At 42.5% G+C, this 15,588-nt stretch overlaps 1 protein-coding gene across 4 annotated transcripts in view; it reads left to right on the top strand.

Annotated features, from left to right (window-relative positions):
• The first annotated feature begins 3,337 nt into the window (after nucleotides 1-3,337).
• Nucleotides 3,338-15,588, top strand: part of SLC26A4 (solute carrier family 26 member 4) — a 61,249-nt gene continuing 48,998 nt past the window's right edge. Inside the window, exons 1-3 of one of the 4 annotated variants that reach the window (XM_010344231.3) lie at nucleotides 3,338-3,420; nucleotides 4,213-4,379; nucleotides 5,846-5,985. In XM_010344231.3, coding sequence (XP_010342533.1) covers nucleotides 4,216-4,379; nucleotides 5,846-5,985 — 304 coding nt within the window. In that variant the 5' untranslated portion in view covers nucleotides 3,338-3,420; nucleotides 4,213-4,215. Of the gene's footprint in view, nucleotides 3,421-3,490; nucleotides 4,380-5,845; nucleotides 5,986-15,588 lie in introns of those variants that run through there. The other 3 variants (XM_074379241.1, XM_074379242.1, XM_074379243.1) reach the window with 3 other exon arrangements.

Here is a 15,588-nt window from a genome sequence, read left to right as displayed (position 1 = left end):
TTAAGTTAAATAAAGGAAGGACTCAATTAAATCATTCTTGTAGCACATGTAGTCACTCAAAAGCATAGATACTCTGCCCGGTGTGGTGGTGTGCACCTGTAGTCCCAGCTATTCTGGAGGCTGGGGGTTCAAGTCCAGTCTGGGCAAAATAGCAAGCTCTGTCTCTAAAAAAGACAAAAAAGGTATAGATACACTATGAATTTATGTAAATATCTATATTTTATTAATTCTAGAATGTAAAACATAATTATTTTATGAATCACAAAATATGCTACCAATTAAACTGTAATATATAATAGATCAATTGTAACATGAATCCTGATAAAATGTGAAAAATCTGTATTTTATAATCAGTGAAATAAGATCTGCATTTTGTGACCATTTGATGAATGTCTACTGCACCCACAAATATGAGGCTAGGATACAAGCTTTTGTTTATCATTGTACCCATGGCCAGTACAAATAATTTTCTAATAAATCCTTGACTGAATGAATGAATGAATAAATAAATAAATAAACGAACAGGTGAATGCATAATCAAATAAGAGATTTGTCTTACACTGCAAATGCCTAAATGATAAATAAGAAATGCCTTTTAAATAAGGATTAACTGCTAAATAAGTACTGTAAAGTAACAATAATATTGTCTGACATTTATTTTTAAGTGATGCATCTATGTCTTTGGAAAGAAGTCCTGAATATGTTTAAAATCTGTTAAGAACCACCCACCTCTGTGTGAAGCAGGTGAAGGTTGACTTGTAAAGCCCAAATGAGTAATCTGAGGTGTTTAAAATCGCAATTAAATTGGGTGGGGAGAACAAGCTGTTATTTCCTCCTATTCTTCTGTTTTTAAAACAGCCAACTTCAAACACTCTGCCTTTACCTATGAGAAAAGCAGTTCTATACCCTTATAGAATCCTTAACAGAGATACTGCTCTGTTCTACCCCAGGTATTTCTGCTATAGGATAAGGATTCAACAGAAAAAAGCAATTATCTTCATCCAGACACATGCAGGAGTTATTATAGTGTGATTATTGAACCAAACTCTTATACAGAGAGATGCATTTCAAACAAGAATTCTATTAGCCAAGGGAAGTTACTCTTTTGCCTCCTGTTGCTATTCAAGTCTTTTCTCCTCTGTCCTTCACCAGCCTTACCCCCACTCTCTGAACCAGCAAAGCCAAGTTTCTGATGCAAAGTGGCTCACAGGCCTGACTGGACCAGACTGAAGGTGTTCAAACAGCAAGTAACAGGGAGCAGAAATCCATGCTAGAGTGGGGTATGGAATATATTTATATTTGTACAGAATGCCTTCTGACTTAATTCAGCCAAGAGTTGTGAGTTATGTAGGTGAGTTACCATGGAGCTATGAATACAAGTTGATATTCTGGAATCCTAGATAGCCATCTCCAAACTTCAGAAAAAATTCTTATGTGCTCATTTGCAAAAATATCCATAGCATGGTCTTAATTGAGAAAAAAAGTTGTAGATCAAATATGTAATTTTTAGTTTTTTTTTAGGGTATGTTTGGGCTGTAGATAAATCTGTTCAAAAAACAGAAGATAATCATGGTTGAAAGGAGACAGTGCTTGCCCTCAAGCAGTGATTGTCTGGTGACAGAGACAGGACTTGTATGTAAACAAAATTGGGATACTAAGGTAGCTAGTGAGAGGTAACTTAAGAGAGGATCAGATAAGGTATTAAGAGAATTCAGAAAAGGGACTGGATTAATTCTGACCTAGAGCATCGAAGAATGTTCATGGAAGACAGTGTTTTCACCAGATATTGAAGGTGTGGATGAGGATATATAGAATGAGTATATTCAGAATCTACTTTAAAACAAATACTTTTCTCTGTTTAGTGGAGTTGAGCTACACATCCAACAATAATGAAAAAAAACACACACACATATATATACATATATGGAGAGATATGTATTTTAGTACATGCAGCAATTTATTAATAAATGTAGAGTTTAAATTGCTTGCAAAACCTTAGAGTGATAGCAAACTTCATTGTGGGATGTTTAGCAGCATCCCTGGCCTCTAGATTCCAGTAGCCTACTCCTAGGTGTGACAAGCAAAAACACTTCCAGGCATCGACCTCTGGGGGCAAGAAAGCCCTTTATTAAGAACCACTGGTATGCATAAGTAAAACATACACAAGAGATTCCTCCCCTCTTCTCTATATGTGAATAAAAATTACAAAGTTCATGACCTGGATTTTCCTTTTAGGTTTCTTCTTCAGTGGTTCTTAACTTCATTGGGTCAAGTAAGCCTTTGAAGATCTGTTGAAAGCTGTTGACTCATTCACTTCCAGGAAATGCACATGTTTCTACAATACTAGGGGATTTGCATCAGGGTTCTCTGGTGACCAGTTCTGTTTCCAGGAGCTCATAGAATTGTCATGGTCTGTATATTCAAGGTAACAGAAGGTTGACGTACATAGGTCTGTATTCGGAGCCTCTTCTGGATTTACGTCAGAACACTGATAATCAGGTGAGAATGTTCTGATTTATCAAACCCTTCCTTTTTGCTGAAGAAGGTTTTTGGCATTAGTTTTAGCAAAATTTATTCCGACAGAAGACAAAACACTGATGAGGTAGGCTATCTCCGGCTCCTCCTCCCTCTCTTCTGGTCTTTATTTCCATGTAGTCCTAGACTCCTGATTGTCCAGGAGAATGAGGCAAAAGAAAAAAACAGTCTAGCGGGTAAGAAAGGGTCACCCGGACGCTGGATTTGGATTGTGAAATAAAACACACACACATGCACCCATAGAATATGGAGCTAAAATCTGAGTAAATCGTGAACTCTGTATATCCATCACCTATTAAATACTCCTAATTACATACTCCGCCGATTAAATACTCCTAATTAAATACTCCACCTATTAAATACTCCTAAAAAACTTTCTAGAAATTCAAGGGTTTATTGATATAGAAACCTCGACACTGTTCCTCTTCTCCTCCCCATCTGGATGAGAGCACCTGCGGCAGGCTGTGGAGTTCCCTGAATCACACAACCTAGGAGTCCAGGTCAGCACGCCCAGAGACCGCGGGCCTCTTCCTCTACGTCGGGCTCTGCTCTCCCTTAAGGAGTCCCACAGGGCCTGGCCCGACCGTGACCTCGCAGCCCGCGAGGTTAGTAACCGGGGATGAATGAGGATCCGGGTGGCCCCTACGTGGCAGCCAGTAAGAGTCTCAGCCTTCCTGGTTCGGGAAAGGGAAGGAATGCAGGAGGGGTAGGAGTTCTTTCCTGATAGGATCAGTTGAGAAAGACAGCAGCCTGTGTGTCTTTCCCTTCGACCAAGGTGTCTCTGTTGCTCCATAAATAAAACGTCTCGCTGCCGTCTGAGAGCGCTATAAAGGCAGCGGAACGGGCGTCCCCGGGTCATTCTGGGAGGGGCGCGAGCAGAGACAGGTGAGCTCACCCTGAAGATGCCCACACCCGGCCCGGGCTCCACTCCTGGGAAGGCTTCGAGGGTTGCGGATGGGACTTGTGAGGGGACTCGAAGCAGGCGGGCAGGGGGCAGTACAGCCTTCTTTCTGAGACGCCGAGAGCGAGGAGGCGGATCGGAAAACAGGACGTGGCGAGAGACTCGCTCAACACGCTGAAAGTTCTGCCCCCGGGAGGGCTGCGACCGCAGCTTGAATGTACCTGCAGCGCCCGCGGCCTGGGGACCCGGGGAGCGCGCCCTGAGGGTTCCACGCCTGGCCCGGGGGCCTGCTGCTCTCTCCCGGTGCGCACCTGGAGCTGCGTCCCGGCTCAGGTGCGGGGAGGGAGGGACGCTCGGTGTTCCCTTCCAGCCTTGCACGCGCCCTTGGGCCCTGCCCCAGCCCCTTGGTTTGGGGGAGATTTCAGGACGCGGACAGCGCCGGGGCTGCAGGCCAGAGGGGACTGGGTGGAGCTCGGGAAGCCCCCAAAGCAGGGCTCACTGTCTTCAAATTTGGGGAGCCCCGCGCAGCGGGTGCAGGCCGCGGGACCCGAAGGTCCTCATGTGCCCCCCTGCAAGCTGGCAGTGCGCGCCGTGGGGCGCTTGTCGCGGGCGCCGAGGGCTGCAGGGCGCGGACCAGACTCAGGGTGTTGAACTGCAGCTGGCGGGGGAAGGGGCGGCAGCTACCAGGTGACCCCTTCTTTCTGTTCCTCGCCCTTCACCTCTGATGGTCCTCCCTCACCGCATCTCCTCCCTCCTCGTCGTCCTCCGGCTCTCAGGTCATGGCAGCGCCGGGCGGCAGGTCGGAGCCTCCGCAGCTCCCCGAGTATCGCTGCAGCTACGTGGTGTCGCGGCCAGTCTACAGCGAGCTCGCTTTCCAGCAACAGCACGAGCGGCGCCTGCAGGAGCGCAAGACGCTGCGGGAGAGCCTGGCCAAGTGCTGCAGGTAGCGGCCGCGCGGGCCCGCGTGGGGAGAAGCTGAGCTGCGCGTCCGCGGCTCGGGGCGGGGAGGGCGTGCCCTGCCGGCGAGCGTGGGCTGCGGGCTGCGGGCTGCGGAGCCCCTGGGCACCAGCCGCTTCTCCTAGAGGCCCGACTTTGGGTCTCTGGTCCTCCACGCAGCCCTTCTGGTCGGAGAGTGGCTCCATCAGTCTCGGGCCCAAAATGAACTTATTTGGGAAACTCGTCTTTGGCGACTGTGGCATCTGGGGGCCCCATCTCTCCTTTTCCTCTCTGAAGGAAACCTGGAGCGCCCCTCGGGGTACAGTGGGTCCTTGCTGACTTCATGTAAGGGCCAGCCTGAGGAAAAGGGAATGAAAGGAGATCGTTTAAATGAAATGAATAGGGGAACCCAGCTCTTGACCAGGAGGAGTCCTTGAAACCCTCAAGCTAAGTAGGTGGGCTACTATTCAGTTAGAGGCCAGCGGAGAGCGGGGTGTGCAGAGTATTTCACCAGCTGGCACTGGGACTTCCAGGGAGAGCCACCCTCAGTCTCTAAACCCAAATGTGCCGTAACTAGATATCACAAACATAAATAAATTGGTTTCTAAAACCTTTCATTGCAGAACATTCAAATACATGGCCAAGCAGACAAGTAATGGACTCCCTCCTCCGTTTTTACCCATCCGTCAGCCTCAACAGTGATCAGCTCAAAGTTTATCTTGTTTCTTATATGGACACGTACTTACTTGCCCCCTTCAGTATTATTTTTAAGCAAATCTCATTTATTGTGTATCTCTAAAGACTCTTAAAAATAGAACCAAATTTCATTATCACACCTTGATATCTAAAATAACTCAATATTAAAAATTGAGTAATTGTTAAAATGTTCAATCGTCCCGTAAATGCCATAATTTAAAAAATTTATTCAGATCAGTAGTTGTATAACAGTCACCTCCTTTTGATATTTTTCTTTAATCTATAGGTTATCGAATTTAAAAACTACTATGTAGCAAGATACAAGCTATTCGTTCATCATGCTAAGATTTTCATAAAAACTACCTCCAGACTTCTATTGCCAAAATATACTCAGTGTGTTTATTTTCTTTAAAGAAAATAATAATAATAAGGCGCCTGGGTTAGGAGTCTGAAAATTAATCTCCTTTTAGAGACTCCACATCCATCAGTCTCTGACCAGAAAATAGGTTTTTGTGTAGGAATATTTTCTCAGAGGATTAAAAAGGTGAGCGAGGGGTGGGACACTTAATCCTGTGTTTTCTAGAACAGTGCATTTAAAAGGATAGATACAGTTCTTGGCAAAAGCATGGTAAGCACTTCAGGGTTATTATTTTCCATGAAATTCTCATTGTTTTCTTAATAGTTATAAACAGCAGAATTCGGTTCATAACTTTGTGATTTACAAATTGGTTGTGACTGAGATTGGATTGAAAACCCAGTTTTCTTACTTTTTGACAGTTGTTCAAGAAAGAGAGCCTTTGGTGTGCTAAAGACTCTTGTGCCCATCTTGGAGTGGCTCCCCAAATACCGAGTCAAGGAATGGCTGCTAAGTGACATCATTTCGGGAGTTAGTACTGGGCTAGTGGGCACGCTGCAAGGTAAGATGTTGGTGGATTGGCTCTTAAGTGATTGAGAGTTCTGGTCTCCAGCAGGAGTTTAACACTTCTCCCCAGCTACCATAGGTCTGTGACAGATGTTTACTTACCCTTCAAGGCCTTTATCTTTCCTGCAGATCCCCTAAGTGGAGAGAGAGTCACCTCTTTTCTCCTCTTCCTTAGAATTCTCTTCCTGGGAAATTGCTGCCCCACTAGCTGCGGGACTCCAATTCAGAGGCATATACTCAATAGTGGCTTCTCAATTTTTTTTTTTTAAAGAAATGTGTGTTACATCATGATCTGTGCATATGTATCTAAATTTCCTGTGAAATATTTATCATTGCAATATGCTAATTTTTCACTTTGTTCTATTCTATTATACTTAGGTTTTTAAAATGATGATTGCAGCACATTAAATTATTTTATATCCACACATGGATCTTTTTTGTTTGTTTTGTTTTTCTTTCTTTCTTTCTTTCTTTTTTTTTTTTGAGACGGAGTTTCGCTCTTGTTACCCAGGCTGGAGTGCAATGGCGCGATCTCGGCTCGCCGCAACCTCTGCCTCCTGGGTTCAGGCAATTCTCCTGCCTCTGCCTCCCGAGTAGCTGGGACTACAGGTGTGCGTCACCATGCCCAGCTAATTTTTGTGTTTTTAGTAGAGACGGGGTTTCACCATGTTGACCAGGATGGTCTCGATCTCTTGACCTCGTGATCCACCCGCTTCGGCCTCCCAAAGTGCTGGGATTACAGGCGTGAGCCACCGCGCCCGGCTGTTTTTCTTTTTAGATACAGAGTCTTGCTCTGTTACCCAGGCTGGCGTGCAGTGGTGCAATCTTGCCTTGTTGCAACCTCTGCCTCTTGGGTTCAAGAGATTCTTGTGCCTCAGCCTTCTGAATGGCTAGGACTACAGGCATGTTCCACCATATCAAGCTGATTTTCGTATTTTTAGTAGTGATGGGGTTTTTTCATGTTGGCCAGGGTGATCTGGAACTCCTAACCTCAAGTGAGCCACCTGCCTTGGCATCCCAAAGTACTGGGATTACAGGCATGAGCCACCACACTCAGCCTCCCTCACATGGATCTTGAGGTGCAGTTTGAAACTGGTTTACAGAAAAGTGAAGGAAGCTTCCTAGCCTGGACTCCACATGAGTGTTTTGTCTGCCCCTCGTCCCTTTAAAAAAAAAAAAAAAAAACTCTCTTATTTTAATCTTCTGGGAAAATGTACCAACATAGGTGGTTATTTATTGTTTTATAAACTGAGTTCATACTATAATATTCCCATAAACATCTTAGAAATCTGTTGTATAGTTGGTGCATAGCATTATGGCATTCTCCTCTGTGCCCCATCCCCACCTTGTCATTTCTGCCCCACTCCCAACACCCTGACCAATTTCTCAAAGACTCTGAACCATGAAAACAGAAATCTTCTTATTTATTATAATTTCGTAAAACACCTACTGTGTTCTAGGCACTAGGTATGCTGACATAAAATAAGATGCATCATCTGCTTCCAAGGAACTCATAGTCCAATGGAAAAAGAGATAACAATTCAATGTTATAAGGGCTGTGGCAGGGGCAATGTTGCTTGCTAAGGGAATGCAAATGAGGTGCACTCAAACCAGTCTTAGTGGATCAGGAATGGCTTCTTGGAAGTTGAATGTCAAAGCTGAGTTTCCCTGATGGCTAAGTCTGAGTTTGTCAAGTGATGGGAAGTAGGGTGAGGTGGGGATGGCTTGAAAATAGACTATTTCAGAAGCTAGTAATGAACGTAGAGCAATATTGTGAGCTAAAATTTGACTGTGGAGCTCTCAAGATTGCTCAGATCAAGCCAGGTAGATGACCACAGAGAGGGAGGATGTCCTGTGAACCTAGGGTGGAGTCTCAGCCTGATCAAGCACATTCTTAGTAACAAAGGTGGACGAGAGAGAGTAGGATGGGCTGTGAGGTTCATAAGTTAACAGTGCCAAGTATTCACACTGTGCTCTAAGGGATGTGACATGGCAAGACCCTGTGACTTCTGGGGGACAGGAACCATGCCTGATTCATGTTTGTTCAGCAGGTGGCTAGCATAGAGACTGGTACATAATAGATGGTGTATTTAGTGAAAATGATTGAATTGCATTCCTGATAATTAATCCTCTTTATGTATAAAAATGGCTCCATGTATCCCCAGTTTTCATAGACAAGTATCTTATAAGAATTCATTTTGCTTGTAAGTATCATCAGACATTGTGCTAAGTAAGGATGTTGCCAGTTATCTCATTTAATCCTCATAACAATCCTGCTAGCTAAGTCTATTATTATTTCATTTTCAATAGGGGAGAAATCTATTAAATCTTGCCCAAGGTCATGTAGCTGGTAAGTGGTACGGTTGTGATTTTAATCCAGTGTCTATGGTGTAGTTCCTTACTTTATGGGTAATATGCGTTTCTAGAAACATTATCTCTATAAAGTTATCTGTGTAAGGTGAATTTCTGGGAGGTTAATCTGGCTCACTTATACATTTATTTATCATTCATTCACTTAATACATATTTACAAACTAAATCTGTAGGTCAGGTATCCAGCCATGTGGATTCAGTGGCTCATTAACAGGCACAGGTGCTGATTTCGTGGAGCTTCTAAAAATTTTTAAAGGGTAGGGATGCGAATTAAATAAGAAGATAAATAGAAAAATAATTATAGATTGCAATATTTATTGTGGTGGATTAAATATGCCGTAATGCAGATTAATTTGAAAGGCAGGTCTTTTTTTTTTTTTTAGAGCTCTTGAAAAGGTACAAATGTGATTTCTTTCTTTTTTTTTCTGAGAAGGAAAAAAATAATAAGAAGAAAAAGAATAAAGAAGAGGAAGAAAGAGAAAGAGGAAGAGGGAGAGAGAATGCGGGTATTGCTTTATTGCCCGGGCTAGAATGCAGTCTAAATATGAGTATGCCTATAATTGTCCTTAATAATGGAGACATGAAAGAAAATGAGGGAAGAGAATAACAAACGAGGAGCCAACCAATATTTCGTTTAAACTTCTAAGTTGATATGATGTGGTACTGATAAGAGTGTATATTTTGTGTATTTAAAGTGGAGAGTTCTATAAATGTTAATTACATTTACTTGTTCCAGATCTGAGTTCAAGTCCTGGATATTGCTGTTAATTTTCTGTCTCATTGATCTGTCTAATATTAATGTTGAAGTCTCCCACTATTATCGTGTGGGAGTCTAAGTCTCTTTATTAGTCTTGTATGTCTGGGTATTCCTGTATTGGGTGTGTATATATTTAGGATCTTTAGCTCTTCTTGTTGTTGCATTGATCCTTTTATCATTATATGATGTCCTTCTTTGCTTCTTTTGATCTTTGTTGCTTTAACGACTATTTTATCAGAGGCAAAAATTGTAACTTCTGCTTTTTATTTATTTATTTTTGCTCTCTGTTTGGTTGGCAAATCTTTCTCTATCCCTTGTTTTGAGTCTTTGTGTATACTTGAATGTGAGATGGGTCTGGATGCAGCATACCGATGGGTTTTAGTTTCTTATCCAAATAGCCTGTCTGTCTTTGGATTGGGGGATTTTGTCAATTTAAATTTAGAATTAATAATGATATATGTGAGTTTAATACTACCATTTAATATTAGCTGGCTATTTTGCCCATTAGTTGATGTAAATTCTTCATTACATTGATACTCTTTACTTTTTGGTATTTTTTTTAGAAAGGCTGATACTGTTTGTTCCTTTCTATGGTAGTGGTTCTTTCAGAAGCTCTTGTAAAGCAGGCCTGGTGGTGATGAAATCTCTGAGTGCTTGCTTGTTCACAAAAAAACTTTATTTTTCCTTCACTTATGAAGCTTAGTTTGGCTGCATGTGAAATTCTTGGTTGAAAGTTCTTTTCTTTAAGGATGTTGAATATTGGTCCCCACTTTCTTCTGGCTTGTAGGGTTTCTGCTGAGAGATCTGCTGTAAGTCAGATAGGCTTCCCTTTGTGGGTAACCTGACCTTGCTCTCTGGCTGCCCTTAGTATTTTCTCCTTCATTTCAACCCTGGTGAATCTGACGATTATGTGCCTTGGAGTTGCTCTTCTTGAGGAATATCTTTGTGGCGTTCTCTGTATTACCTGGAATTGAATATTATCCTGCCTTACTAGGTTGGGAAAGTTTTCCTGAATAATATCCTGAAGCGTATTTTCCAGCTTGGATTCATTCTCTTCGTCACATTCAGGTACACCTATCAAGCGTAGATTAGGTCTTTTCACATAGTCCCATATTTCTTGGAGACTTTGCTCATTCCTTTTTATCCTTTTTTCTCTAATCTTGTCTTCTTGTTTTATTTCATTGGGTTGGTCTTCGGCCTCTGATATCCTTTCTTCTGCTTGATCAATTCGGCTGTTAAAACTTGTGCATACTTCACGTAGTTCTTGTATTGTGTTTTTCAGCTCCATCAATTTACTTATTTTCCTCTCTAAATTGTGTATCTTGTTAACATTTCGTCAAACCTTTTTTCAAAGTTCTTAGTTTCTTTGGATTGGGTTAGAACAAGTTCTTTTAATTCACAGAAGTTTCTTATTATCCACATTTTGAAGCCTGCTTCTGTAATTGGAACACACTCGTTCTCCATCAAGCCTTGTTTCGTTGCTGATGAGGAACTGAGATCCCCTGCTGAGGGAGAGGCGTTCTGATCTTGGGTATTCTCAGCCTTTTTTGGGTGTTTTCTTCCCTTCATTGTAGATTTATCCATCTGTGGTCTTTATAATTACCATCTTTGTAATTGGGTTTCTGAGTGGACGTCCAACTTATTGATTCTCAGCGCTGAAATCTGAGCAACCCACTGCGCCAACCAAATCAGCGGCATTAAGATTGATGGTGCTTTTCTGACTCTGCACCAAGAACCGACGCTCCGAGGAGCCGACAAAACCGCCTCGCCGGTCACTAGAGTCGCTCTGGCGACCCGTGGGGCTCCTCCGCTGGGAATCTCCTGGTGCGTGAGCAACAAGAATTCATGTGAAGGTGTGGCGTCTTCTCCTTCTTTGCGCTTTCACTGGGAGCTATAATCCCGAGCTGCTAGTGATCAGCCATCTTGAATCTCTCCTACTTTTATTTTTGTATTTTTTTGAGACTGGGTCTCACTCTGTTGCCCAGGTTGGAGTGCAGTGGTGAGATCACGGCTCACTGCATTCTTGGCCTCCTGGGCCCAGGTGAACCTCCCATCCCAGCCTCCTCAGTAGCTGGAACTACAGGCATGTGCCACCATGCTTGGCTAATTTTTGTATTTTTATAGGGACAGGGTTTCACCATGTTGTCCAGGCTGGTCTGGAACTCCTAGGCTCAAGTGACTTGCCTGTTCTGCCTCCCAAAGTTCTGGGATTACAAGTGTGAGCCACCGCACCCAGCCAGGAAGGGAGATCTATTTTAAATACAGTGGTCAAGAAAGACCTTACTGAGAAGGTGAAACTTAGTCAAAGACCAGAGGATGAGAAGGAGACAGCCATGTGATACGCAGAAAAAAGAGTGTACCAGGTAAAGGTGCAAAGGCCCTGATACCAGAAAACTTAGTATTTTCCAGGGAGGAAAAGGAAGAATTGTAGTATGGGTTAGAGCAGTGGGGGAGGGTGGGTAAACCATGAAATAAATTGAGCCAGGACTGGGATTAGGGTGAGGTAAGTGAGACACTGACTCTCAGGATGCCTCTTTACTGTGCTGTAGGCACCTCACTTGCCTCACCCTATTCCTAGCCCTGTGGGCATATTGCTATGAATTGAAGGAAGAACAGATGTGTCAGCTTAAACCAGAAGAGGCAGGCTATGAAGAGAGCTGCAAGATCTGGACTATATTGTGCAGCAAGAATCACTGACGCATACTGATAAGTGTCGATGAAAATCACAGATGCCTCTAGGGTTGTTGGCTTGAGCAACCAGGTGGATGTTACATCTCTTATCTAAATGGCAAAGACAGGCTGAGGAGCAGGTTTCAGATAGGAAATCAAGTTTCCTTTTGGATCTGCTAAGTTTGGGATGCAGGTGAGACATCTACGTGGAGATGCCAAATAGACAAGTGGGAGCTACTGCAAGTGTGAAGGTCAGAGGGGAGGTCTAGGCTAGACGTAAAAATCAGGAAAGTATCGCTGAAGAGGTGATATTTACAAGAGTGGGAATGCCTGTGATTACCTAGGAAGAAAGGGCAGGTGTGGAAGAGAAGAGAGCCAGAGTACTTAGAGGTTTTAGGAAGGTGAAGAGGAAGCCAGCCAAGAACCTGAGAAAGCTGGACCCAGGAAGTTGAAGACAAAGAACAACCAAAGGAATGTGGGATCAGAAGCCAAGAGAGAAGGTTTAAAAACAAAAAAGCAAAGCATAGAGGGGCCGACAGTGTTGAATATGCCTGAGCGGTGGGGTATGATGAAGGATTACAGACTGCTTTTAAGAAAAGTTTTGCCATGAATTGAAGGGAGATGAAACAAAGGTGGAGTGAAGGGAGAATTTGTTTTTCTTAATATGTGAGACACTAGAACATATTTGTGAACTGATAGGAATAACCTAGTGGAAAGAAAGAGATCTGTGGTGCAAGAAGCCCAGGAGAAATAACTAGAAGCAAAGTAGTAAAAAGGGGCAAGTGTGGATGGGTTTGAGAACAGAATTGGGAGAAATACTCCTTAAAGGCAGAAGGGATATTTCTTCCATTTTCAAAGGAAGATAGCCCAAATGGTGCAGATGCAGACAGGTTTGAAATTTTGATGAAAAGGAACTTGGGAGTATCTCATGGATTCTGTGTTTTTGATTCAATGCAGAATATGTCTCTTAACTTTGAGTCCGGTGGAGAAGGGTTTGGGCAGATTGAGGTAAGTAGGGGAGGTTTGAATAGTTGTCTCAGGGAGAGGAAAAGCACTGCCCCTGAGGAAATGTCACTGGGTCCCCAGGCAGTGTTGAGTGTACATCTGGGACTTGTGATCACACAGTTTCATGAAATTGGTTAGCCCAGTTGTAGATGCCTTCAGTCCAGTTTCTCTTGCTGCTCGAAGGCTGTCACGGAAAAGGTGAATGTTTGAAGTCAGCCAAATTGGGGTTTTGCCAGACAAGAAAAGGAAGGAGGGAGAGAATAAAACAAGGGAGTTAACGAATATTTGAAAAATTCCATGGAATCTGTGCTGGGCAAGTGTGGAAGTGAAGACAGGAAGGTGCGGAGACTAGGGAGAAAGTGAATTTGTTAATTGATTAGAAGCCTCATGAGGACAAAGAAATGAAGCAATAAGGATTCTGGGGTAGGCGAGCTGAAAGGCTTGGAGGCTGTAGCTGGAGAGAGGCTCAAAATTCAGATTTCAGAGGTGGTGTTGCAGTTTCCACTGATGACAATGTCCATGATGTAACCAGTGGCTGAGTAGCTGAAGAGTAGTAGAAAATCTCATCAGAGAAGACCAGCTCAGGTTACTGGGGAGCCAGGAAATTGCTACAGATGATGGGATCTTTCTGATTTTTGTTATTAAAAAAATTCCCATCAGACAGCAGATCAATGCAACCTTTGTAGTACTATCTTTATTCACAGCTTTACAGCGTCTGCTGTCTGCTTTCTACTTTGGACTTTTATTTGTTTTTTTAAACAACAGGAATTTATTTCTGCAACATTAAGGTGCCTATAGATTCTGTTTCTGGTGAGGGCCCATCTCCTTGCAGCATCTCACATGGTGGAAGGCTTTACCTTTAGATGAAATTTAAATTTAATATAAATTTCAACTGTTTATTAGCACCTGCTTTATTGGTACATGTCACCATCCTATACATCATAACTACCAGCACAGAGTTTCCATCATTTAAATCAATGGCTCAGATTTCTTTTAACTAATTTTTTTTTTTTTTTTGGTGACAGAGTGTCACTCTGTCACACAGGCTGGAGTATAGTAGTGTGATCTTGGCTCACTGCAACCACCACCTCCCAGGTACAAGCGATCCTCGCGCCTCAACCTCCTGCATAGCTGAAATTATAGACGTGTACCACCACCCCCGGCTAATTTTTGTATTTTTAGTAGGGATGGCATTTTACCATGTTGGCGGGGGTGGTCTCAAACTCCTGGCCTCAACTGATCCACCCACCTCGGCCTCCCAAAATGCTAGGTTTACAGGCATGAGCCATCATGCCTGGCCCCAGATTTTTTCACAAATTGTATAATTTTAAAGCTGTTGTACCAAGTTTTCTTTATAATAAAGATGATTACAGTATATTTGAATAGTAGTGGTCCCTAAATGGGACATTCTACATGAAAACTGAAAAGTTCCCCTTTTCCAGGCATATTAAGAACTACAGGCTGGGTGTGGTGGCCCACACCTGTAATCCCAGCACTTTGGGAGGCTGAGGTGGGGGGATCACCTGAGGTTGGCAGTTTGAGACCAGCGTGCTCAACATGGAGAAACCCCACTTGAATCCAGGAGGCAGAGGTTGCGATGAGCTGAGATCGTGCCATTGTACTCCAGCCTGGGTGATAAGAGTGAAACTCTATCAAAAAAAAAAAAAAAAGGAACTGCAGAGTCCCATTTAGGGCAAAGAAGTTTGGCAAGGACTTAAAAAATGTCCATATGAAATAGACAAGCTGTGTTGTCATTTCCTGCTCCTTCTTTTCTTATCTTCCTTCTGCGGAGTCAGCTTCCTATTCTATTCCATGCTCTTGGAAGTACTGACTATTGCAATTCCTTTGTAATTTATATATTAAAACAGTTGCACTTAATAGGTGTATTTTGCTAGAATACAAAGTCCACCAGAACAGAGACTTTAACAGTGCCTGACACATGGTAGGTGCATAGTCAATGCTTGTTGAATGAATGAACGCTTATTGTAGAAAACTAAAAAATACACATAAGGAAGATGCAAAATACCTCCACCACAAACTGGAAGTCTCCTCTGATCCTACCATACAGATAACCTGTTAATATTTTAGTAAATATCTTACCAGACACATAAATACATATCTATATAAAAGTATAATGAAATGTCTGGTAATAATAAGCACCAAATTAAGGGTAGTTGTTGCTTCTGAGGTTGGAGGGAGGAAAGAGGATGTGATTGAGGAAGAGTACACTGAGTTTCCACTGCAATGGCAATTATTTATTTCTTAAGTTAGATGATGGACATATGAAAGTTTTTTATATTATTCATTGTTTTTCTTGTATATCTGAATTACTTCATATTATATTCAAAATACCACCAGATTTTTTAATGCATACAACATACATGTGTACTTTTACAAAAGTAGAAGCATACATACTTATCAGTTCTGAATCTTGATTTTACTCACTTTATTTCCTTTTACTTCACATCTCTCCACGTCAGTAAATGTACTTCTGTGCATCACATCAATTTCATTTCATAGAATTGCGAAGTATGAAGCATAACTTAGTTAACCACTTCCCCACTTGGGGACATTCATCTGAGAAATAATATTGAGTGCAGGGGGGCCAGCATATTCAGGTCGTTGCTATTTTTATTAACTACTATAAATGTAATTCCTTATTAATGACTCAAGGATCAAAAGGCTTGATTTTCTCTCATTGTGAGTGAAGAGTGAGGAGGAAAATGAAGTAAGATATGCTGACCACCTAAGTGTTTAACCAGGGAAAAGAATGTCATTATCTTCTTCTAGCCCT

This window comes from Saimiri boliviensis, chromosome 10 (genome assembly GCF_048565385.1).
Source record: "Saimiri boliviensis isolate mSaiBol1 chromosome 10, mSaiBol1.pri, whole genome shotgun sequence".
NCBI classification, from domain to species: domain Eukaryota; kingdom Metazoa; phylum Chordata; class Mammalia; order Primates; family Cebidae; genus Saimiri; species Saimiri boliviensis.
This window is presented reverse-complemented; position numbering and strand designations above follow the sequence as displayed.